General features: G+C 39.6%; 1 protein-coding gene across 12 annotated transcripts in view; it reads right to left on the bottom strand.

Moving 5' to 3' along the window:
* Positions 1 to 1,140: 1,140 nt before the first annotated feature.
* The window catches only part of ADGRG2 (adhesion G protein-coupled receptor G2), a 110,911-nt gene continuing 88,395 nt past the window's right edge, over positions 1,141 to 23,656 (bottom strand). For 9 of the 12 annotated variants that reach the window (XM_079122828.1, XM_079122835.1, XM_079122834.1 and 6 more), the window contains 14 exons: positions 21,440 to 21,840; positions 18,928 to 19,093; positions 18,572 to 18,728; positions 18,164 to 18,307; positions 17,442 to 17,564; positions 16,761 to 16,806; positions 16,544 to 16,647; positions 15,431 to 15,552; positions 13,823 to 14,091; positions 10,675 to 10,774; positions 9,859 to 10,142; positions 6,973 to 7,074; positions 5,843 to 5,995; positions 1,141 to 2,899 (listed from right to left, as the gene is read on the bottom strand). In XM_079122828.1, the coding sequence (XP_078978954.1) occupies positions 2,715 to 2,899; positions 5,843 to 5,995; positions 6,973 to 7,074; positions 9,859 to 10,142; positions 10,675 to 10,774; positions 13,823 to 14,091; positions 15,431 to 15,552; positions 16,544 to 16,647; positions 16,761 to 16,806; positions 17,442 to 17,564; positions 18,164 to 18,307; positions 18,572 to 18,728; positions 18,928 to 19,093; positions 21,440 to 21,840 (2,356 nt within the window). In that variant the 3' untranslated portion in view covers positions 1,141 to 2,714. The remainder of the gene's footprint in view (positions 2,900 to 5,842; positions 5,996 to 6,972; positions 7,075 to 9,858; positions 10,143 to 10,674; positions 10,775 to 13,822; positions 14,092 to 15,430; positions 15,553 to 16,543; positions 16,648 to 16,760; positions 16,807 to 17,441; positions 17,565 to 18,163; positions 18,308 to 18,571; positions 18,729 to 18,927; positions 19,094 to 21,439; positions 21,841 to 23,656) is intronic. The other 3 variants (XM_079122830.1, XM_079122839.1, XM_079122831.1) reach the window with 1 other exon arrangement.

Genomic DNA, 23,656 nt, shown 5'->3' with positions numbered 1-23,656 from the left:
TTCAATACTGTTATGGAGACAAAAAGACCAAACAAGCCCATTTGGTGAATTGGTCATTCAGTAAATTAGATCTTATTGACAGTCTTTAACAAACTGACATCTCCTAGGTGACCTAGTTAGACACAAGTGGAGCAGTTTTACCATTTGTGATGAGAATAATCATAATGCTGCTCATTATAGTCAACAGAGTTCCTGTATGGGATTAATGATTACAGTGTGTTTTGGGAAACAATTTCTTCATGTTCTGAGGAAACACTTCCTCAAAGACTGGCAACTACTCTGACACTCCCTGCCTCCTAATATGGGCAACACCTCTATTTTCTTATAATAGATTGTGGGACCAACTTTAAACCCAAAGGAGGATACTTCGGGGGAACATTTTCTATCTTGTCCTGTTATCTCTCTGAATTAAAAGAGAGAGAAAAAAAAATTGGCTTAAGAACCACAGGTAGATGTAAAATATAATAGGAAAAATAAGGGGAGGTGGGAACTAAAGGACATTGGACATTGTGCCTCCTTTTATGTGCGCTCTGGTTATATAATATGCTTTGGGAGATTGATTACTGAGGTCTCACACCCTCCTGATTAGTTTAGTACTTCGCCTCTTTGTGGGGGCTGAGGATCTTGGAAGGAGAGATTGCTCAGATGCTATTACCTGGGTGAAGCCAGTTTTCCCCATTTGTGGCTTCAGCATGCTAACCAGCAACACAGACCCTCCTAAATCCTGTCCTCACCTTCCTGAAATCCTATTGTTTGATGCTGAGGAAGCAGACACTTGGATGGGAATCTGTACTGGGCCTCATAAATTGCCTACAGGTCAATGGCAACAAATGTTCAAGAGAAACTCTTGTAGTAGTATGTTTCTGTTTTGTGATGCTGGGGATTGAATCTGTGACCTCACATATGCTAGGCAAGTGCTCTGCCACTGAGCCACATTGCCAGCCCTAAAGAGAAATTCTTGAAAGAGTAATAGAAAAAGAAAAGAGATTACAGAAACTAATCTCATGAGGCAGGACAACTCTTGCTCTAATTTCTTAGTCCCAGGGTGCTTGCTGTTTCCCCAAAGATATGACTGTTGTGTTGATCTTCATCAGTCATGCCTTACTACTCGCACACCCTGTTGCCAGGGAAAGAAGTTGCAAAAGGTTTCTCTTTGCAAGAGTTACCAAATTTAAAGGACTTAACTAAATTTATTTAGTTCATTTTAACATTTTTTTGTTGATTTTAACACATAAATACAAGACAATTAAATAAATCAGGGAAGAAATACTGCAAAGACAAATCAGCACTCACAGAAATATCTTACTATCATGGTTAATCTGGGATACAACATTCACATGAAATATATGCAAGGGAGCCTTAGTGAAAGACCTAACTAAAGGGTTTTGAAATGTTCCTAATAAGGACACACTTGAGGTACTGCTCAAGCAGGTGTAGGTGGGAAGTAGGATAGATCCTATATGACTACAGCAATCAGGGTTTGATACAAATAGAAACAACAGTATCATGGGGTAGTTCACTGTTTTCAGTAGCTGCTCCCCCTTGTCATTATACACTCTTCAAGACTTGACACATTTTAAAATACAATTAGAAATCTGGCTGGGCCAGAGTGTACCAGTGGTAACAATCAACAATGTACCATGCAGTTGCCTTTTAAAGAACAGCAGTATGATTTGTTTCCCTTATATATCCCTCTTTTAAAAAGTAATCCTCCTCTGTTTCCCTCTCCGAAAGGCACTGGGGACTTGGGATGTGGCAGTGTGTGTATCTCTTCCACATTCGCAATCTTCCTGACATATGGTTCAGATTAGAGTTTCATTCCTTTCTGTGATCAAGGTATTAAGCTCAACATCTTGGTGTAGATCTCATAATCTGATTAATAGGGATGTGGTCCAGGGTACTGGCTCTGGATGTCATGTATGGTTGTACACATCATACCTTGCATAAAGATGCCCCCACGAAGATGACTGGGGCTAATACAATGACCCCACACTGCTTGCCAAACCCCAGGCTATGTCTTCCTAGTGGGGATACCTTTTTCTAACTCACTCAAAGGCACTGTATGAGCTAATTGTGGCACTGTCTGATTACATTTTTTGAGTCTGGCTGCATCATTATTTATTGATTTCAATGAAGTTTCTGTATTTCACATCCACATAATCTCCAAAAGGAGCTTTAGAATTCACTGAATCAGTAAAGATTTTCTGAGTTATCACATTAGACAAAACAATAAAACCATGATTCTACAAAAGAATAAATCTACACAGTAGAAAATAAATACAAAAAAGGAAGATTTCTGACATGTGGGTCCCTAGAATTTAGCTTATATACAACAAAGGCATGCACAACTAAACTCACCAAAAGTCCGAAGTCAACAGTTGCTTTCTAGGATGTTATCAAAGATAACTGAGCCTCTTTAAAATGTAGCTGGAAATGAACTACTTCTTGTTTATACAAGTCTTATTTTACTGTGTTGTTTAAAACCAACCTTCTTTTAAAATGAAGGATTGGAAACCAAATTGCAAATGTCTAAAGACCACGATATTGTCTTGGTTTCCTCTTCCAATAGTAACTATTGCCCTTAATTAGCTTATGTTCCTCCAGAGGTTGCTGAGTATAAAATAAGTTGATTTTCATACATCTCACATTGTGTAAAAGGTAAAATTGGACATTTCACACCATCAAGCATCATGTTTGATTTTAGAAAAAAGGAATCACATTTGTTCAATAAAGTGTAAGCTTCCCCTCTTTGAAGTCCTTCTGAGAGCCAAACGGCTTTTACCATTGCAGGAATCTTCTTTGTCATTAAACATGTGCTGTTTTCCAGTAAGATCATGAAGGCACACATCTCCATTCTGAACACTGAAAGAAACCCCATTCCTCTCTGTAGAAGCATTACCTGTATAAAGAAAAACAAAGTGGGTATCATGAAGTACCCACAGATGCATTAAAAAACAAATGTAAACACCTTAATTTTAAATATGCATACATGAAACAGCTTTAAAAAATATTTGATATATATTCATATTTTATTTTTCTTTCTATCCCTTTCCTAAGGTCAAAGTAAGCTAACCAAATTGGAGATTAATTCAGAAATGAGTTTCCTATAACAGCTTTCTTTTTATTGAAATGACCAAAATATGAAGCAAAGCAAGATTTATTTATTATCTATCTATGTATTTATTTATTTATTTTGGTACTGGGGATTGAACCCCAGGGTGCTTTATCACTGACCTACACCCCCAGCCCTTTTTTTATTTTTTATTTTGAGACAGGGCCTTGCTAAGTTGCTCAGACTGGCCTCAAACTTGTGATCACCCTGCCCTAGCCTCCAAAGTCTCTGGGCTCACAAGCATGTGCCACCGTACTCAGCCAATATATTTTATTTAAAAAGGCCCATTTCCTAACTCTGATTAAACATACTGACTTCAAGAACATATAAGATAGCCTAAGGCAATATTTTGATCTCCCCAAAAAGTTAAGGCTAACAGAGATCCCCATATATACCTTAAAGGTTCTTGCTTCCCTAAGATTCCTATAAAATGGAACTTTGTACCAGCCGAGAAAGCTAGAGCAAAAAATCACAACAGTCATGGAAAGAAGCAGCTGAGTATTCAATGGCACCTGTGGGTTGGACCCAGGCCTTCCGGACCCCAAGTAGGCCCCAGATTGTAGAGCTACATAGCTGCCAAGAACTTCTAGCTACTTGGCACCATCCTTCTGACAGTTATACCACTGGGAGACCATGTAGGAAGTGGAATAATAAACCATTTGTTGGTTGGTGATATAATCATAACAACAATAATTATATCAGCACTGAGCACTGGATAAATATTATCCCATTTATAACTCCATGGGATAGATACTATTATTAATCTCATTTCACAGGTGATGGAATTAGGTTTGCAGAAATTAAGTGCTCTGCCCAAAGTTCCATGGCTCAGAAGTGATGAAGTAAACAGGGATGTTGCTTCCATACTGTGAGCCTGTGACCCTATGATATGATTTATCCAAGGTAGCACAGAACTGAAATATGTCACATTCATGCAGACAACGTGGTGGATTTGGTTAATGCAGCTCCATCTGTGTCACAGCTCAAACAGGGCATGTGACTGTCTGAGGCAGCTGTTCTGACTTAGGCATTTTGGTCTGAGGACATTTTGGTGCAGGAACACTTTGTCCCAGTATAATAAACAAACAATTCAGCTGCTAGTGTCTCTTTTAAAATTGCCAATTCCATTCCTCATCCATTCCTGAACCTGATGTGAGGACTGACAAATCAGGGATGTTCATCTGACAGGCTTATTATGTAGTCTGAAACAGCCATTCTGGTGGCCTTAAAATGTACCCCTCCCTCACCGTCAGGCATCAAAAATAGCTGTGTCAAGCAACTGTGTCAAATGTGCTACTTCTGTCAAATTTGATTCCCCAAAGAATGACAAAATATTGATGGGGCTAGGCAGGTGAAGCTTCATCTCCGAGCTCTTTGTAGAATACAGAAAACTCTGGTTATGCACCAAGAACACCCAAAGCATGCGATTTTAAGACTTCTGGATGATCCAGACCACTCTTTGATTTCTCTCTTTTCTACTTGCTCTCTCACAATAAGTTATTAACCAGCCTTGATTCCCACTGCCTCTACTCTGTTTCCCTACATTGAATCATTCTTGATATAGGTATTTGGCAGAGAGCCCAGAACTTTCCTTCTGGTATTGACAGTAAAGATCTAAGGTCACATGGCAGCAGTTTCTCATCTTTTACAGAAGGGTTTCTCAACCAAGGGCAAGTTTATCTCCCAGGGAATATTTGACAGTGTTTGGGGACATTTTTGGTTGCCACACCTGAGGGTAGGGCACTACCGGCTTTACTGGGTTCAATATCCTGCAATTCCACAAAACAGAAGTACCCAGCCCCAAATGTCCCCTGTGTCTGAAGTCAAGAAACTGATTTCAAGGCATCCTATTGTATTTTAAAAATCTGAAGAAACCACCAGGACTTCTGGACCCTCAGGAGACTGGAAAACCATTTGGTAATGGTTTGGTAATGTATGAACTTTCTCACAAATTTATTTGGATTAGTCATGAAAAAAACTAATACCCTTAAACAATGAATAAAGGCAAATTCTCCATCTAAGGAGAAAGTATATTGGCAGAACTTAGGTTTTTATAAAATGCAAAAGGTAATATTAAGAAGCAGAAGAAGGCAAGCTTTTATGAGTAATGAACAGCCAAGTCTTATGAAAGAAAGAAAATGTAATGAAGTTTTAGCTAGAAATGTCAGAATTAATGAGTGCAGGAGGTATAGCAGCAATAATCTGTTCATATATTGATGACATATATGGTCACCAAAACTGGTCACAATTCATCTTCTAGTATTTGATATATTTGTGGGGATTTGGTGCTGTCACAAGGCAGCTACACTGTGGGAAAGAATTAACAAACATGAAAAGGGAAAAACAGGAAGGTTTAAAAGTGTTGAAGATGTGTATGATTATAAATGTAATAAAAATTGATATAGTCTTAAGGACTATTTTAGGTACTGCTCTCATAGAAAGAGCACAGTATTAAAATCTTTGGGCGATATTTAAATTAGGATTTGAAATATTAAAACTTTTAGGTCATCATCAATTCCCACTGCAAAAAAAATGTATCTTAAAAAAAAGTTCTGGTATTTGCTCTAAAAATTTGGATAAATAAACTTTCTCTTTTATATAAGGGAACCCCATTTTGATCAACTAGTCATATATGTAATTATTCAGTTTGCTTCGCAAAAATACCACTAACGGATAAAACTACTTAAAAAAATAAACACTAGCTTGAGAAATACTATTAGACATACATACCATTCCCGCTTGCGTGTACTGAGCAATCGTTATTCACTAGCAGTGTGGTGGAGTTAGTGGAGTTACTGCTTGACTGTAAGGAATTTGAAGAGCTGGATACTCCTTGGTTTACAGTCTGCTTCTTTAAACCATTAGTAGCAGTTTTACTCCAGTCTACAGCAGAATAAGCATTACAGAAAAACAGGGCCGTATGTTGAAGCTCAAATGCAAGAGACAGATTACAGTGTAACAAGTTCTAGCAACTGATTTCTCACTTTGAGATCTTACAGAGAAGTCACACATTTCACAAGCTGGTGTGATAAAAGGGTTTTTTTCATTTAGACTATTTACATTTGTCCTTCAAATGACTGCCTGGTTAAAAGTAACCTATATTCTCCTGGAACTAAAAGCCAAGCTCATTTGATTGTGTCTCTAAATAGCTACTGAATTAGGTAGTAATTCAAAGCCTCACACTGTCTTAACAAGAACACAAATCAACTGTGTTGCCATGACTAATCTTCTTGAATCCATAGAAATGACTGACCTGTGTATTGCCATTTCCTGAAAACAGATGCTGTTGTTCCCCCGCCCCCAAGGGTGATATTCACACAAAAGGAATCTAAGCTTTTTAAAATAGTACTTCATTTTTCTCATTTTCTTAAAAATGAGCTATTTGCTCTACTACCCAACAGAACATATGGGAAAATAACTTCCAAATAACCAAATGTGTGCCAAAGCTTATATATAAAGTTTGGCCTGCTAACAAATAAAGTGACAGACAACCAGGACTCGTGGAGAAAGAGTTGAGTCAACCCTTAAAAAGTTATGAAGGAAAATATTAAAAATTACTTTGGGAAATGAAAAACATGAACTCAATAGGAAATAAATTCTAAAAACGTCACTGTTGCTTCCTTCATTCAAGAAGCAGACAGCCTGCTAATTCTATTGCTTGCAAAATTCCCAAATATGAGTAATTGTTTTTTAATTCACGAAGTTTCCCCACTAATGTTCATAATCCACAGGTTTCTGTTGTGTGGGTTCTGTTCATTTTCAGATTCAAGGGTCCCTTGGCAATGATTGCTTTGGATCTTAATTTATGCATCTTCTCCTTGAGATTTAAGAGGAAGAGAAAAAGTAAGGTCAATTTTTACCAGAATTTTCAGCCAGCCGGAACTTTCCACAACAAAGATAGCGCCTCCATTGCTTCCTGACATTCTCTTTTGCTACACAGTAAAAGATGAATATGAAAAATCCTAAAGGGGGGAAAAAAACAAACCATAACACAATAAATTTCAAATGAGATCTGAATATCATGAACTTACTTTGCACAAAAGATAAAATCTTTGGCATCTCTAGGCAAAGTGAAATTTTGCAAATTTACTAAAAAGTTCCTAAGCCCAAAGCTTGCTATGGAAAGGCACCCAGAGAATGCCCCCTCTTTTTAAAAATCTTTGTAAGGTAAAAAATACTTATAGCTGGGAGTGGTGGTGCATGTCTATAATCCCAGTGACTTGGGAGACAAGGCAGAAGGATCACAAGTTCAAGACCAGCCTCAGCAACTTGGCAAGGCCTTAAGCAATTTACCAAGACTATGTCTCAAAAATAAAAAATAAAATAAAGTAAAATAAAAAGGTTGGGTATGTAGCTTAGTGGTTGAGCGCCCCTGGGTTACATCCCTAATAACAACAAGCACACAAACAAACACACACAAAAAAAGTATAGAAACAATGATAACTTCACTCTCTCTGATTTTCTCTGAATTAAATGATAATTTCACTCTCTCTCTTCTGACATCCTGTCCTTGGACTTCCCTGTCTTGGTAGTACAAGCCATCCACCTAGGTGGGACCTTGGCTCCTACCTCTACCTCCCTCTGGATTCATAATCCATTTCCAAGTTTTGTCAAATGTTGTTTCCTCCACAGTCTCATATCCTTCTCTTCTGCCCACTGCCAGGTCCCTTGCTTGGCCTTTCCCTCTGTGTGCCTTGCCTGGGGGGGTACACCAATGCACTCATTAACTATCTTCCTGCTTCCCAGCGACCTGCTCAAGGAAATTCTCTCCCGATGCCTCAGCAAGGAGAGCAAACTGAAGATTTGAAGGAGCCCTCAGACTCTATCTACCTCTTGTCTACCCCTCCAACCCCAGTCATGCAGGCCTGGGTTCCCCACACAGTGCCATCTCTGCACTCCTGATAATATTTGCTGAATGTATGGATGAATTCTGAGTTTTCTCTCTCCAACCCCTTTAAAATCTTCATTTTGAAGTACCAGATTTGCTTCTAATAGGGTACACAAGCCTACCCTCAAGACTGATGCCTGGATATCATATCCCTTTTCTCAAAGTGTCACCCTGGGAGATCACTCGAGGTTGCATTAGGGGGGAAACAACATGTCAGAGAGGTCAAAATGGAGAGGCACATGGCCTGAATCAGAACCTATGAATAGCTCTCTTTAATCAATTCAAAAGCACTGTGAATTAGGCATTAGTTCTCTTTTATAGAAGCAGAAATTTTTTTCTATTTGTTTATGTTTAATTAAGAAGATATTCTGGGGAAATGCAGAAAAACAGGCAGGTTTGTTTTCCACATTAAACATGTGATGGTGGATACCTAGTTTTTGTGTTAATGATTAATGAGAGATTTGGTCATATAAATTGTTTCTCTTAAAGTATATACTACTTCTAGTATGCCATTGTTGCAAATAAATCTTCTCAAAATCCTTAGAAAGAATTTGCTCTTTTTTATTATTGTTTTTGTGTTTAATACCATGTAATGTGATACCTGGATATATCAATTTGGGAACTGGTATATTCTAGGTAAAAATTAACAACCATATGTAACCAACGAGTATCTTTGGGGCTTCCTCCAAATAAAATAAGAACCAATGGCCAAATTAGGTATCTGAATTCATATCAGGGTGGGATTTCTTTTTTCTTTTTTCAGTCCTGGGGGTTGAACCCAGGGCCTTGAGAAATGCTAGCCAAGCACTCCACCACTGAGCTACATCTCCAACCTTTTTTATTTTATTTTTAAAAATTTTGAGGCAGGGTCTCACTAAATTGCCCACAGTAGCCTCAAACTTGCGATCCTCCTGCTTCAGCCTCCCTAGTTGCTAGGATTGCAGGTGTGTACCACCACTCTGGTTCAGGGTGGGATTTCTTTCAAAACCAGCAAACGATCTAGTGCCTGATGGAATTACAAGAGGGTGCTAGGGGAGCTAAAAGCAAGAGGAAAACAAGCAGATGAGAGAATGCAATGAAAAATCTCAAGCAAGGATTTGGAATAAAAGGAAGCCAAGGGACAGTGAATTATTGTAATGAAAACCTATTAGCCTGCTGGGCTTTTAATGTCAAAGCACTTCCATTAAAAATTAACAGCTGACAAGTCTTTTATAACTACTCTAAAAGAATTAGTCATTTGCTTTTATAAAGAATACAACTATGAGGTTCCAAAAGGAAGATGGCTGAGTTTCATTAACAAATGGAAGGCTCAGAAGGGAAAGGCAACATGCAGAGCCTGCTCCTTTCCTGCTGTGAGGTCAGCTCAGTAACTTCTAAGGATTAGCCCCTGGGAAGACTGTGCCCCTTGAGTCTGTTTATTGCCTTTCCATTTATCATCTGATGTCTCCAAATCAAATGCTGGCCTAGGTCGAAGTGGCCAGCCTTCATATGGACATTTATAATATGTGTGCTTTTCTGGTTCTACTTCAATAAATTAGTTTAAAAGGTAAAAAAAAAAAAAAAAAAAAAAAAAGGAAAGAAGCAGCAAGTAAAGGAAGAGTAATTGGCCCTCTCAGAAGAGTTCCTGGCAGGTTTCCCTCTCCAAGGAGATAACAATGGATAAAGAGAAAAAAGGCACAATTTCTTGAATTTAGTGAACAGTTTTCTTCCAAGAATCTCAAAGCTCTTCTTCTCAGTGATAAATCTTACAATGAATAGATCTTAAACCACTAAGCCACTCTGCAGAGACTCTTTTAGTAGAAATATTTTAATATTCAATTGGGATCATTCAGCTCATATTTAATGGTGTAGAGTTTACCTTGTAAGGTGTTAAAGATGGCAAAGAGATACATGAAGGTGATGTTAACTGGTCCCCAGGCAAAAAAGGCAAAACCCCAAGTAATTCCCAGTAAAAATGTGAGGCCAGCAATACTCCTGAGGTCTTGAATACTGGTTTTTCGCTGGGCTCCCAGTTGCTTCTTCTTTTTAATTCGACAGAGTTGAACCAGGACAACAATGAACATGCTGATGTTCAGCAAAAATATCACACAGAAATATCCCACAACTGTAATATAGAATACTGCATTGCTGTTGATCCAGCAACTGGAATTTGGGACGGGGAGAGAAAAAGGGGAAAACACATTACTATGATGAACTAGTGTTCTAAATGATATGCTGGATCTATAATGCTTTACTAAAACATTTTCTTCAGGAGGAAAAAAATGATAATGTTGTCCACAACCATTTATGACTCTTAAGGAAAAGAATCTATCTTAGGACACTTGGTGATTAAAAATATTTTCAGAAAATATTTTTAAACATACAGGATTTCACCCTTGTAAATTCTAATAATTCTATTTCATGAGTCTTTATTAATATAAAGTAACTTTCATTTTTATCAGATGCTAATAAAATATTTCCAATATAATTTCTCCTAATTCATTACTTAAATAATCGCATGGCATCTCTAACTACCTTATCTCATTACATATGACCGTAAAGACTGTTGTTAAATATGATTAGATTTTAATATGATGACAGCCAGAGTTGATATGCTGATTAGATCCTCCATTTTCTTGGAGAATTTTATTTTCCAATTTACTTAACAATACTTCGGGTGTGGGGTTGTACTCACAAGTCATCTGGTGAGCCATTGGGGAATTTCCCATAGGATCCAAGCCCATAATTATCTGGGGATATAATCAGGACAATAGCTACAACCACAGCTGGTACCCCTGGAAGATGGGAAACATTGGTCACACATAGTTTTAACAAACAAAGGTGGTGAAAAAAAAAAAAAAGACTAGAGATCATCCTATTTGCTTCTTGTGGCATGGCAGAGACTCTCTATTCAGCAAATGAGTTTCTTTTGCTCTTTGACACATGGCTAGACCCTCTCAGCCCTCCTGGCAGCCAGGTGCACATGGCCATGATAGGAGATGGACAGATGTAAGTGGTGACAACATGAGGTTAGGGCATTAATTCTATAAATGGGGCCCACTGTGCTGATCTCCACATGCTTTCACTTTTGAAAAGTTACTTACTTGTAGCCCTGTCTGACTTAAGCTGACAGGATATGTTACATTCCTTAGCAAATTACCTGTTACCTGCAGGAGAAATTCAGGCCCTGAAATGCCAATAAGAGGAACACGAGTTACCCCAAAGTAGGGACTTTTGTGACCTTTACATAGACCAGATCCCAGAACCCAGGGAGATAAGGATAATTCCCCCAACTATAAAATCTGTAAGAACAAGTTCTAGTTAGAACTGGTCAGCATGGGCCAAAGTGACCTAGAGTTGCCATTGCAGTGGGGACTTGAAGCTCTGATGTCATCTGCTGTCAGTCAAAAGTCAAGAGGTGGACCTGGGTGGGTCTCTCTGGAAACTTCCCTGGGATGTTCAATAAAATCTGGAGGGCTGGAGAGGCATGCTGTCCCTCTCCTCTCTCAAACAACACATTCTCTCCCTTGAGAGTGTCCCCTTTCTCCTTTCCTACCCCTTCTAATAAACTTATGCTTGTAACTCTGAGTGATTTGTCTGGAATCTTTCTGACTTGATCCCTAGAATTGGGGTTTGAAACAGGGGGCAGCTTTGTGCTACCTCAGTTTCTCAGAAGTCCCCAGTCCTGTAACACCAATGACTAAGTGTCAGTTAGTGGAATTTGAACAAAAATGCTAAGTTCCATTCCAGGTCTGCCCTTGTGAGATCTTTTACTTTATTTTCCCCAAAACTCAGAGTAACCTTGGAAGTCCCATCTCTAGGAAGAGTCTTCATCACCTTGGATCTCTGAATAACTGCAAGATCAGAGACTCTTCTATTCCTTCTAACTGGACCATGTATGAGGAAGAGATGATCTTCTGAGATTTCAAGGCTTTTCTGTTATAGCAGCAAGTGTTACCCTTAACTCACACATGACTGGAATGTAAATTTAAGAGTAAGCAACTCCTGGTGAATCATTCATAATGAAACCGAAAACCTGATTATTTAGAACCCAATGATGGATGGGGGAGCCTATCCTGGCTGATATGGGGGTGGTGACTGCCACTATTGCTGGCTCCCTCAAGGGCCCTTGCATATAGGAAGAGTCAAATGAGAAGGTTCCTACAAGTTTAAAATGTTTTCTGGCTGGGAAAGAGTGCTTCTCACCCCTCCAGGTCATCACCCACCTGCCCTGTACCACTACCTCACCCTGGGCACATAGACCAGCCAGCCATCTCATCTCAAGGCTCTGGAAAATAAAAAATGATTGCTTTTCACAGACTGGCTGGAGTGCCTGGCACAATCTAATGTAATATTTCATAAATCCATTGTATTTGAACCTTCTAATACTGACATATGATAATTTCCTAAGCAAGATATTTTTCTAAAAACACAATACCAGAAGGCTGGGGATATAACTCAGTGGCAAAGCATTTGCTTAGCATGTGCAAGGTTTATCCTAGGTTTATCCCCAGAACCACAAAATAAATAAAATAAATTAAAATAAAATACTGGTAGTAGTGCAGCTTGTCCCTGACAAGGGCATCTGACCTTTCAGCTTTCTCTAAAGAAGACAGAATCTGTGCCCAATATCCAGAACAGTGACTTATCTTTCTGGGACAAGTTAGGGGAAATGGTTGTTTTGTTGTTCTTCACAAAAACAGAATGATAGACAGGGTGACAAGAGTAAAGAAGGACTTGTATTCCTGGTGTGTAGGGACTGTTTAGCCTAAAGAAGAGGGAGTCTGAGGGGCAGTGGTAGCTGGAATACTGTAGAAGGGGCATGCCCAAGAAATCAGAAAGGCAGGCTTGGCTGCTTTATAGCCTTCTGAATTGGGGATAAAACACATTGGCACTTTGAGCCAGTTTCTTCACCTTGGAGTTGACAAAAACTGACTTAACCTCTCTGGCTTGATTTTAATAAGGTGACTTGTGTGAAAATACCTTGAAAAATTGGGCATTGTATTACTTGTGGATAATCCAAAGGATTCCTGGGCAGAAGAGGTATCAGCTTATTATCATTATTTTTTTTTTGTATGAGATCAAAACCATTGGTAAATATCCCCAGGGAGCCAACTGAATTTAATAGGAAAACAGAACTGTAGTACTTTGGAAAGTGGTCATTGACTGCTTTGTAAGATAATGAACTCCCTAATAATGGAAGTGTTCATGTAGCAGTTGGATATCTTTAGTCAAGGAAAATCAGGTGGATTTGACGAGGCACCTACATTGGGTGAGGAATTGAAGGAAGAAGCCTATAAGATTTTGAGGAAGTTGAAGGCTTTGTGACCCACCAGCAATAGGTAACATGATCTGAAATATTGTGCCAGTGTGGCAGTGAAGTTACAGTGGTTTACGTGTACATCCTTTTACTCTGTCCTTTGGAGTTTATCATTGTCATACATGTGTCTGGTATGTGGGAGGTACAAATCAGCAAGGCTAGCCAAGAGCTCAGGGACGGGAAAATTTGGCCTCATTACCACAAACTAACTTTTTCATTGTATTGAGCACATTCTGGTACCTTCTAGCACCTTCTGCGTTAGCTCCAATTCTAATTGCTGGAGGCACACAAGAAGTCATGGCCTGACCTCAAAGAGTTCTACATTCATAATGTATCTAGAGGAAATACTATGTCTTAGAAAAATATTAAAAAATGTTGCTCCGTGGACAGTGCAGCCTGTAGGGAATATAAAGCTGTTTTAGAAACTTGCCAAGTGTGATCTGCTTCATCATGTCTCTACCTTATTAAAAGTCAAAATACTGGAGGAAATGTCCAGGCAACATGAAAGCAAATTTATACATACCCCAGCCAACAATGCAGAATTTAAGGATGTATTTTCGGATGTAAGTATTGAACACTTTGACAAGGGCCAGGTACATATGGAATGCTTCTAGGCCCATCCATGTGAATGAGACCAAGAGAAAATAATGAAGGAATACAGCTACTGAGATGCAGAGGCCTTGTGTGTTATAAAGAGCAATCCATGAGTCCAGGAGGAACACCAGGTTCAGCAGGAGCAAAGCAGCACACAATTGGATGAGGATTTTGGAAGGGTAATCCCTCCGGATCTTTCTAAAAGGAAAGGACAAGAAAAGATTAACATTACATTCTGTCAACCCTTACGTGAGCATATTCTACAGGCTATCTCTGAGTTCTAAGCAATTAATTTTTATTCTTTGGTGAATGTCTAAGATATGTATAAATTTTCTCTCTTTGAGTAGGTATGTGTATGGGGGACATTAAAACCAGCAACAAAGGAAAAATCTTAAATCATCTATGGAAACCATATGGAAAATTTGTGTCTAGATTTCTGTGGGACTTTTTACATGCTGACTGTTGACCCATACTTTTAAATAGTTTGTAGTAGATTCTACTGATTACCCACCCAATTTCTCCCAAACTACTTCTAGTAACACTGCTGCTACTTCCCATATAATAGACTATAATATTCAGATCTTCAAAATACAGCCAGATTCCCATATTATTTTATGTTATTAATTAAAATGAGGTCATGGAAAGAGTTTAAACTATAGCTAAATGTAATGGCATAGGAAAATACAGCTAATTGATGACATGTACATGTTTATGTGTGCAAAATTAGAACTGGTGAAATCATTCTGAGTAATGGTTGGCTTTATGGTAATTTAGTCTCACTAAGAATATTTCCAAAGGTCCACTAGACTAGAAGTTCTGTAGTCACAGCTGGACCCTAGATTTGGCAGTGAAAATAAATTTGTACATTTCCTGATCAGAATCCAAAATTTAAGTTCCAGAACCTACATATTGTTTCAATTAGTTAATGTAACAAGAATGCCTAGTTCTTTCTTTTTCAATAGATATGTGTTTAGAATTCTTCCCAAAAAGTGACCAGAGGAACCTTTCTGGTGAGCCAAGGAGAAGCCATTTTTTGAAACATCATTTTTGCTTTGATTTACAAAGCCACACCCACCAAGTATCTATTTTTTTGCAGTGAGGTTTTTACACCCTTTTTCACTATCTCTAAAACAGTTAATACAGTTACTCTTTTATGCTTGTTCAGTATAATTTAGAAGCTTAATTTATTCATAGTTCTTCTGTTGCATGTGGTGCTATGGCCTATTTCAGACCATAAGCTCTTGGATTTCGGGGTCTGTGTCTATTTTTCATTTCACACTAAATGTCGATTGGGTACCAGGCATCACTCTGGGGTACCGAGATGATTATGCTGCATTTCTTGCCTTTATTGAACTTGAAGACTTATGGAAGGAAGCAAGTACAGAAACCAAAAGCCTCATGAAGTTTCACACCTAGGTGCTCCACTAGGTGGGTGTATAGGGCAGGGTAAGCTCAGGAAAGCACTTCATTAATACAGTTTGATGATGGAGGTGAGCATCAAGTCCTATAATCCAAATTTCTAGTTGTGGATACTCACTCAAAGGCTATGTAGGTTACAAGAGTAACTGACAGAAAAATTGATGAAAGCCCGCAACCAATATATGTTATAAATGTCAGAGCCATCATTTGACCAGGCGGTAAAGATGTCCGAGATAGATCCTGGAAAAGAAAACATTACTTTCAATGATCAAATATTTTTATATAAACAAATGAGTCATGATTTGCATTTATTGAGTGTGCTAGGTACCCATTTGTAGTCCATTGAACCAACCTATGAGGTAGGCACAGTTATTATAATCAGGTAAAATAAGGAAATTGACAGAGGTTAAGTAACTTGCCCAAGGTCACCCAGCTAGGAAGTGGAGCAGTCACATTCAAATTCAGGTGAGCCTGACTCCAAAGCCCATATATGTGTTCACTGCATTACAATGCATGGGAAAAGCACTGGACCAGGAGCCTAAAGATTGGCTCCTGACTCTTACGTTTCTTAGTTCTATGATTGGGCAATTGCCATGAGCTTTGATTATAATTTCAGTAAAACAATGACAGTGTCCCATGCTACCTATCTTTCAGGATGGCTGAAGAGATTAAAGATCATTTATGTCAAATTGTTTTCCAAATTTTTAAAATGCTTTGCAAACTAAACAATTTTTATTGTCCATTTAATCTGCATTCCTTGATCTTCTCAGTCATCTAAAGGAGAAATTTTTAATGTAAAAATAGAGTGTGAGCCTGGCAATAGAATGTCATCCCGGAGACTCGGGAAGCTGAGGCAGGACGATTGCAATTTGGAGGCCAGCCTGGGCAACTTGGAGAGACCCTGTCTCAAAATAAAATTTTAAAAGGGCTGGGGATGTAGCTCAGTGGTAGAGCACTTGCCTACCATATGAGAGTGAGGCCCTGGATTCAATCCCCAGTGATGAAAAAGATTTAAAAAAGGAATGTGAAAAATCATTTGTATGCATACTCAAACATTTTCCTTCAGATGTATTTGCTTATTAGAAAAGTAATCTCATTGGTGTATAACTCTGCCATAATACCATGCTATCTGCTTATCTGTCCAAGTCATACATTAGATTAGACATCCAGATATAATGCCCAGCAACCCCTCAGTCCCATAATATAAGGCCACTGAGCATGGTCATGTTACCAATAGGACCCCAAAGCTCGTAAGGTGGCTACAGGTACAGATAGTTTCATTCAGCTTCCTTTCTTTGACCGAGCAGCCATCAGATGACCAGCCTCCTCTGCCACCTGTTGGCATCAGAAAGAATATCTGTCCTATCAACAAGGCCACAGCACCAATGACTCCCCACCTTCCCCAATCACCCACTTAGGATTTTGACAAGGTTCTGACTAGAACCTACCATTTCTGCTCAAGTCCCAAAATACACATTTCACTGTTAAGCCATCCTGCAATAGGAAAATAAATTATAATTAATTAATTTCCTGAACTGAAAAGCAATTTGAAAAAAAAAAAAAAAAACCCTATGGTATTTTTTATTTCAGAATTTCATGCTTGATTTTTGAAAGTTCTTGTTTTATGTGGGCCCTAGGTCAGCACTCCTTAAGCATATTGATCATGTATAGGGATGGCCTTGGGGCCTTGTTAAAGCACAGTCAGACTCAGTAGGCCTGGGGTGAGTCCTGAGAGCTTACATTCTAGCCAACTCCCAGGTGATTTTGATGCTTCCAGTTTGCAGACCACACTGTGAGTAGAGAGGTTATAGCTGAAGTTCAAAGTGAACTGAGCTGAGAGGTTGTCTCTTAGAGGTGAAAATCAGACCTAGAGTTACAGATCTACATGCACTGAAATTCAGCAATTGACAAGAGCTTGCTTTTGCATCCATCCTTCTTGGATACTAGGTGGTCAATTACTGGGTGTGTTAAGACCCTACAGAGTAACTATGTGATTCTAGTCTCACACATCACTCCAGTGAGTTCAAGGTTCTTTTTGCTGGATCTGCCTTTCTCAAGTCATGTCTTATGGACATAGTTTGCATAAGGTATTCCTGGTCAACGAACAGCACATACTGGCCTCTCCTCACCTGGCTTGGGTCTATGTGCTTCAGCATGATTGTCACATTTCTTGTCAAGTTCTTGACAGTCAGGTTTGCAACACTCGATGATATGACATAGCTGATCAGAGAAAGGTTCTCCAGGGAAGGGTCCTAGAACACCAAAGAATCATCAGGATGACAAGGGAAAATAAAATTTGATCAGAGTTTTAGAGCTAGAAGGGACACAACGGACATTGAAACTACATTGTTTATTTTAAAAACAATAAAATAGGTCAGAAATTGAGGGTTGGGGAGTAAAGTGACTTTTCTAAGGGACCACAATTAGAAGCAGAGCTTATTCCACTACAGTGCTGTAAATACTGAGTTTAATTGCATAGACTGACATAACAGGACCTTATGATCTTTAAATGAACATAACATTAGTCCATTTGAACTGAATGTCCTTGAGCAAGTTACTTACCCTCTCTGTGCCTCTACTGAATAGTTCCTCCCTCAGACGGTTGTTGGGAGGATGAGTCAACATTAGTAAGTGCTTAGGGTAGTGCTTGGCAACTGGTAAATACTATGTAAGTGTCTGCTTCTGTTAGTTATCATCACCAGCACCATTAGACTATGAGTAAATGTAAACTGCAGAGTTGCAGCAATTCCTTTGACTTGTAGCAGGTGTAAAAATACACAAGGGTTAAAAGGAATAAAATTCCCCACCTCTAAATGAAACCCAAACCAAAAGCAGTGAGCAGCAACTTTACCTGAAACAGGGCAGGTGTTTCAAAAAAGTTGAACTGAATCCTGGAAGCTAGCTCCACATCATTAGCTGGCAAATTACTCATTAATGATGAGGGCAGAGTAATAATGCCAATACTATTGTCAGGAGCTTGAGTTTCTAGAGAAACCTGAAAATCAAGGAAGAGATAATGAAAATGTCTGGAGCTGGTATAATGAGGAGATGGAAAACATGACTAATTAAGATGGAGGGTCCTGTAAGGGCTCGATCTGTGGTATTTCTACATAAAATGGCTCTTGCTTCTCTCTCTGGTTGCTACTAAATGAAAGAGAGGATATGAAATAATGATATGAAGACTCCAAGCAGGAAAGGAAACATGTTAAGGATACACAGAAATAGTCAAATACCTTTTCCATAAAAAATTAGATTGTACCTGCAGATTTGCAGGGTCTTGGGCCGCAAAGGTAGTTGTGTTGAAATTACTGGCATTAACTCTGATCACAGCCAGAGCCAAAGAAGGGGAGGTTAGACTTATGGTCTTGTTTGAAAAATTAAGCTGTAAGCCAATGTCATCTACAACTTTCAGCAACCTGTAAATAGAGATGGCAGTTTAAATTAAGCACTTTCATTTCATCTCCCCTATTCTAAGCAGTACATATAGTATCAACTTGAGAAGTCAAATGAACTTAGTCCATGAGAGAAAAATAATTGGCTGTAATTAATCATGTAAATGGCATCTTAACTATTACAGGGCCTCTCTTAGCACCTCTTTAGTTTGTTAAGCCATACCTTTGAGCCAGAGGGGCCAGCAAGGCAGGAGGAGAATGAAGAAGTTTGCTGACTTTGTTTATCATTTCGCTTGCAAGGTTAGGCTCCAAGCTGCCGAAGGACAGAGCCTTCTCCATCTGGGACACTTGGTTCTCAAGATCAGAAACACTGCTGGTGTTGACAATTTCTGTATCAAAGAGGAAAACTGTTTTATGAACACATGATGGAAAGGTCACTAATAAAGATAAACACAGATAAACATACATAGACCCTGTGATCTGATCAACTCCCTCTTAGATATTTGCCCCAGAGAAAAGAACTTGTCTTAAGAAAGCTTAGTCATGAGCCAGGCATGGTGGCACACACCTGTAATCCCAGTGGTATATATCAATACAGTGGAATATCACTTAGTGATAAAAAGGATATAATGACCTGTGTGGTCTACAACATGGATGGATCTCACCAGTTGCCCAACACATTATGCCAAGTGAAAGAAGCCAAGCTCAAACATCCACATATTATGTGATTCTTTTTATATGACATTCCAGAAAAGTCAAAACTATAGGAAACAACGCATCAGTGGTGGAAGGGCTGGGGGTAAGTATTGGCTTCAAAGAGACACAAGGGACTTTCAGGATAGTGGAAAAGTTATATATCTTGATTGCGATGATGGTTACATGACTATGGGTACTTATGCACTGCACAGAACAATAAAGCATTTCACTTAGTCGGGCATGGTGGTGCACACCTATAATCCCAGCAACTTGGAAGACTGAGACAGGAGGATGGCAAGCTCAAGATCAGCCTCAGCAATTTAGTGAGACCCAAAGCAACTTAGGGAAAGCCTGTCTCAAAATTAAAAACAGACAACAAACAAACAAACAAACAGGCTGGGGATGTATAGCTCAGTGGTAGAGTATCCCTGGGTTCAGTCCTCAGTACCAAGAGAGAGAGAGAAAAAAAATCACTTATCCATAGAACTGATAAATTTTACTATATGTAAATTATACTTCAATAAGCCTAACTCAAAAATATAAAAGCACATCATACATTATGATTATATTATACATTAATGTATATTCACACCAGTACAAATATACTTGCATTTAATTTATATCATGTACACAAGACATGTGGGTCACTAGAAGTCCTTTTGTGAAAAAATTATGAAATCAACAGCTGGACTCTCAGGTAAGTCTGATTTTTATAGTGTATTTAATTGGGAATATAAACCTGCCTGATATAAGCCTATCTTTAACAACAAAAAAGTCTCTTACTTTTGCCACTAACATTCTACTTATTTTGCATATTCCCTTCTAATTTTTTTTTTTTTTTTGTGGTGCTGGGGATTGAGCCCACAGCCTTGTGCATGCAAGGCAAGCACTCTATCACTGAACTATATCCCCAGCCCCCTCCTTCTAATCTTTATCCTTGTGTGTCACACTGTTATAAACATGGTGAGCAAAATATCTGTCACTGGGAATTTTTCATTTCACATCCAGACTTGAAAAATGCCCCCGAGTTTCTGTATAGCTATTCTAATGACCTACATGGATCATGATAGTCATTGTGTTGAGGTGGCATATCCTGTGTGATCATTCTTCTCCTATGGAATTAAGTTTTATCTACTTTTTGGCTACCAGGTAATACTGGTATCTTTTGTAGGAATCACTTCACTTCTGATGGTCCAGGAGTAAAAGTACAGGTACAACCCCTTAGATTTTTTTATTTTGTGCATTGTGCAACCCCTTAGGTTGATTCTAAGTATCAATGGGAATAGCTTTGGAAAGATGGGCTTTGCAGGCCCAGACTAACAAACTTCAATAATACTTTATTATTTACCAGCCACTGAACCTTCCCTTGACTACAGCCCTAATGATCCTATGATTTTGCCTAAAATGTTAGTATTTATTTTCAAAATTATTTAAGGGAGAGTATTGCAAAGTTGAAGACTTAACAAGTCATTTGGCAGAAGCTCCAAATCTCCTGGTGATGCTGGAGCCATGACAGAGGAGGCGGGGGACCACCACCTGAACTCTAATGCCACTTCCAGCTCCCAGCTTCCAAATTGTAGAGGGAGATCTGTTTCTTACTCACTGATTTGAAACTCCAGAATATCAGAATCCTCTTCTTCTTTCCATCTTGCCTTTATCTTGGTACCATTAAGCCTACCTGGCACCTGGGAGCCCTTTGCAGTTTCCACAACATTTTCATGCATGCCATCATTTTCAACGAAGTGCAGTTAGTATGATTATTTACATATTTTTTGTGTGGGGGGGCCTTGTACACTGAGCTATATCCCCAGTCTCTATTATTTCCATCTTTACACAGAATAGGAAGAGTAGGAGGAGTCAAACTGTCCCAGATCACCCAGCCTGTGAGGACCTAAGCCTAGATCTTCTAAATGTTTCTTCCCTTTCAGAAAAAGAAAGGCTCCACGTGGTCTTATCATACATCTTGATTTGCAAGCTGGCAGCTTCAGTTCAGGCCAAATCCCAACTACCATAGGAGCAGCTTGGCTCCTTATACTTACCTGTCTTGCCTGGAGGTGTGCTGATGTTGATGTCATTTGAAGATACAGATGAGGTAGGTGTGGTGGGAGAGGGAAGTGAGGACTTCACAGGTGGTAGGGTATGGGAAGGACTGGTTTGAGGCAGAGGGGAAGAGAGAGTTCCAGATTGGGTGGGTATATTCATGGCAGGGTTGGAAACTATGGGAGCTGAAGGCTGGGGAAGAGAAAAATGATTCTCCTGTGTCAGAGACGGAGTGTTCTGGGTCACAGGGGGATGATTGAGGGGTTCAGCAAAAGAGAAGGCACTAGAGATCTGGGAAAGGATGGTGGTCTGAGGAGCAACTGGGATGGGTTTGCTGGAAGAAGAAAATGGTTGACCATGTGGATAATCAGCAAGACAAACAATGGGATCCTGCAGATCACTGAAAGAAAAAAATCAGAGATGCATGTGAGACACAAATGTGCTACAGAGGAGTGAATCTCCTCCCTTTGGCAACCATCTGATACCACCAAGTTGACATGGTTACATCAAAGATGTATCATTTTCAGTCTCTGCCATTTCATACCCTCTGTGCCCCTGCCTGCTTACCAACAATTTCTGGGGGGAGGAATGTTAACATTCTTTTAGAACTCTGGTTCACCAATTTGCAGCTGCTCTGGGGCTCTCTGCCTTATCATTTATCACTCCACTGAGGGGATCCTATAGCATTCCCACGTGTTCCTAGGGAAGGGAGCTGTTAAATGCCCTATGACCCAACTGGTTTCCATATACTAGGAATCTGTCTAAATCAACTTTATACTGCTATGTCTGACAGTGGTACTGGCACATGGTAAATGACCAAGAAATGTTGGTTGAATGCAAAGATAAATCACACTGGAGCCAAAGGAATGCGGTCCCCAGCTTGTAAACGATCTATGCCCTCAATGTTGCTTTAGCTGTGCATGAGAACTATCCAAAGAACTTTTAAAGATATACATACATACACATGGGGGCAGGGACTAGATAGATTGATTGATTTCCGTGGTTTACTCCTTAGTGTCTTGTCACTGGCTCTTTGTGGTACCAAATCCGCGGATATTTGTCACTGCCTGCAGCAACATTTTGCGCGGGTCTTATGGGTGGTGGACTGGAAACTGAGCTACTTCTATCTTCCGGCTGCTTCCTTGCTTGCTTGTTTGTTTATAGAGGATAGAGGAAATGAGGCTTACTTGCTTTGAGAGGAGAGAGAGAAAGAGGCTTTGCTTATCAGAGAGAAAGACTTTGCTTAAGAGAGAGAGACTACACTTTCAGAGATATCTATATTTTCTTAGTTATGCTGCTTCTTAAAGGTGCGTCCTGCATCCTGTGAACTAAGGGTGCGTCTATCTGTGGTGCTTCCTAGTGATGTGTCCCGTGTACTGCAATCTGCCTATCTGTGATCTGCAACCTAAAGATGTGTTCTCAGTTCTCCACTCTGCGATCTGCCTTTCGCTGATGCCCCTATTCGTTGCTTCTATCTGCTTGCCGCTTCTTCTTCCTTTCTGCTAATGGCTTCTCTCCGCTTCTTTCTACTAGCTGCTGCTCCGCTGTCCTTTGCCTTCCGCCTAAGGCCTGCTTATATTCCCTCCAAGAGGCAGAGGGCAGGGCCACGCCAGTTGAGATCAGACGCAGAGCCAGCTGCCCAATCACGAGCAGGCACGAGCAGGAGCACTCGGGAACACCTGTGCAGGCTACCTCCGATGTGATCAAAACAACTTCTGGCTGGCTGCCAGGCACCATCTTGGCGAGTCCACATGGCATAGCCCCCAACAGTGTCTGATGCAGTTGGTCTTGGGGTGTGGAGGTCCCAGGCCCCTGTATTTTCTATACTCTCAGGTGATTTTCCTGAGTATCAAAGATTGAGAAGAACTCACCTACTCTCAGCACATGATCTATTAGTCTGGAGGGGGGTTGAGAGAGGAAAAATTTGAGGGGACAACAAATGATCACCCAGGGATGCCTCTGATAGACCCAGTTTTAGATAGAGACTTAGAACACCAAGGAGAATGTGTCCTAGAGCTTCTCTTGAGTGAGAGGACTATTACGTGAAGGGGCATAAGGCCAGTCACAACCATAAAGAGAAGTGCCAGCTGATTTGCAGACTCTGGCAGTGAGCCTGGGCATCAGTATCCTTCTGAATGTGCTTGCTCACAGAAGTGTGGCCTACATAGTGTTCTCACCTGATATTCAGAGCTTGATAAACTTTTATATATGTATAG

The sequence above is a fragment of the Sciurus vulgaris genome (genome assembly GCF_902686455.1).
Source record: "Sciurus vulgaris genome assembly, chromosome: X".
Lineage (NCBI taxonomy): Eukaryota > Metazoa > Chordata > Mammalia > Rodentia > Sciuridae > Sciurus > Sciurus vulgaris.
The sequence above is the reverse complement of the archived record's forward strand: the minus strand, read 5'-3'. Positions and strand labels throughout refer to the sequence as shown.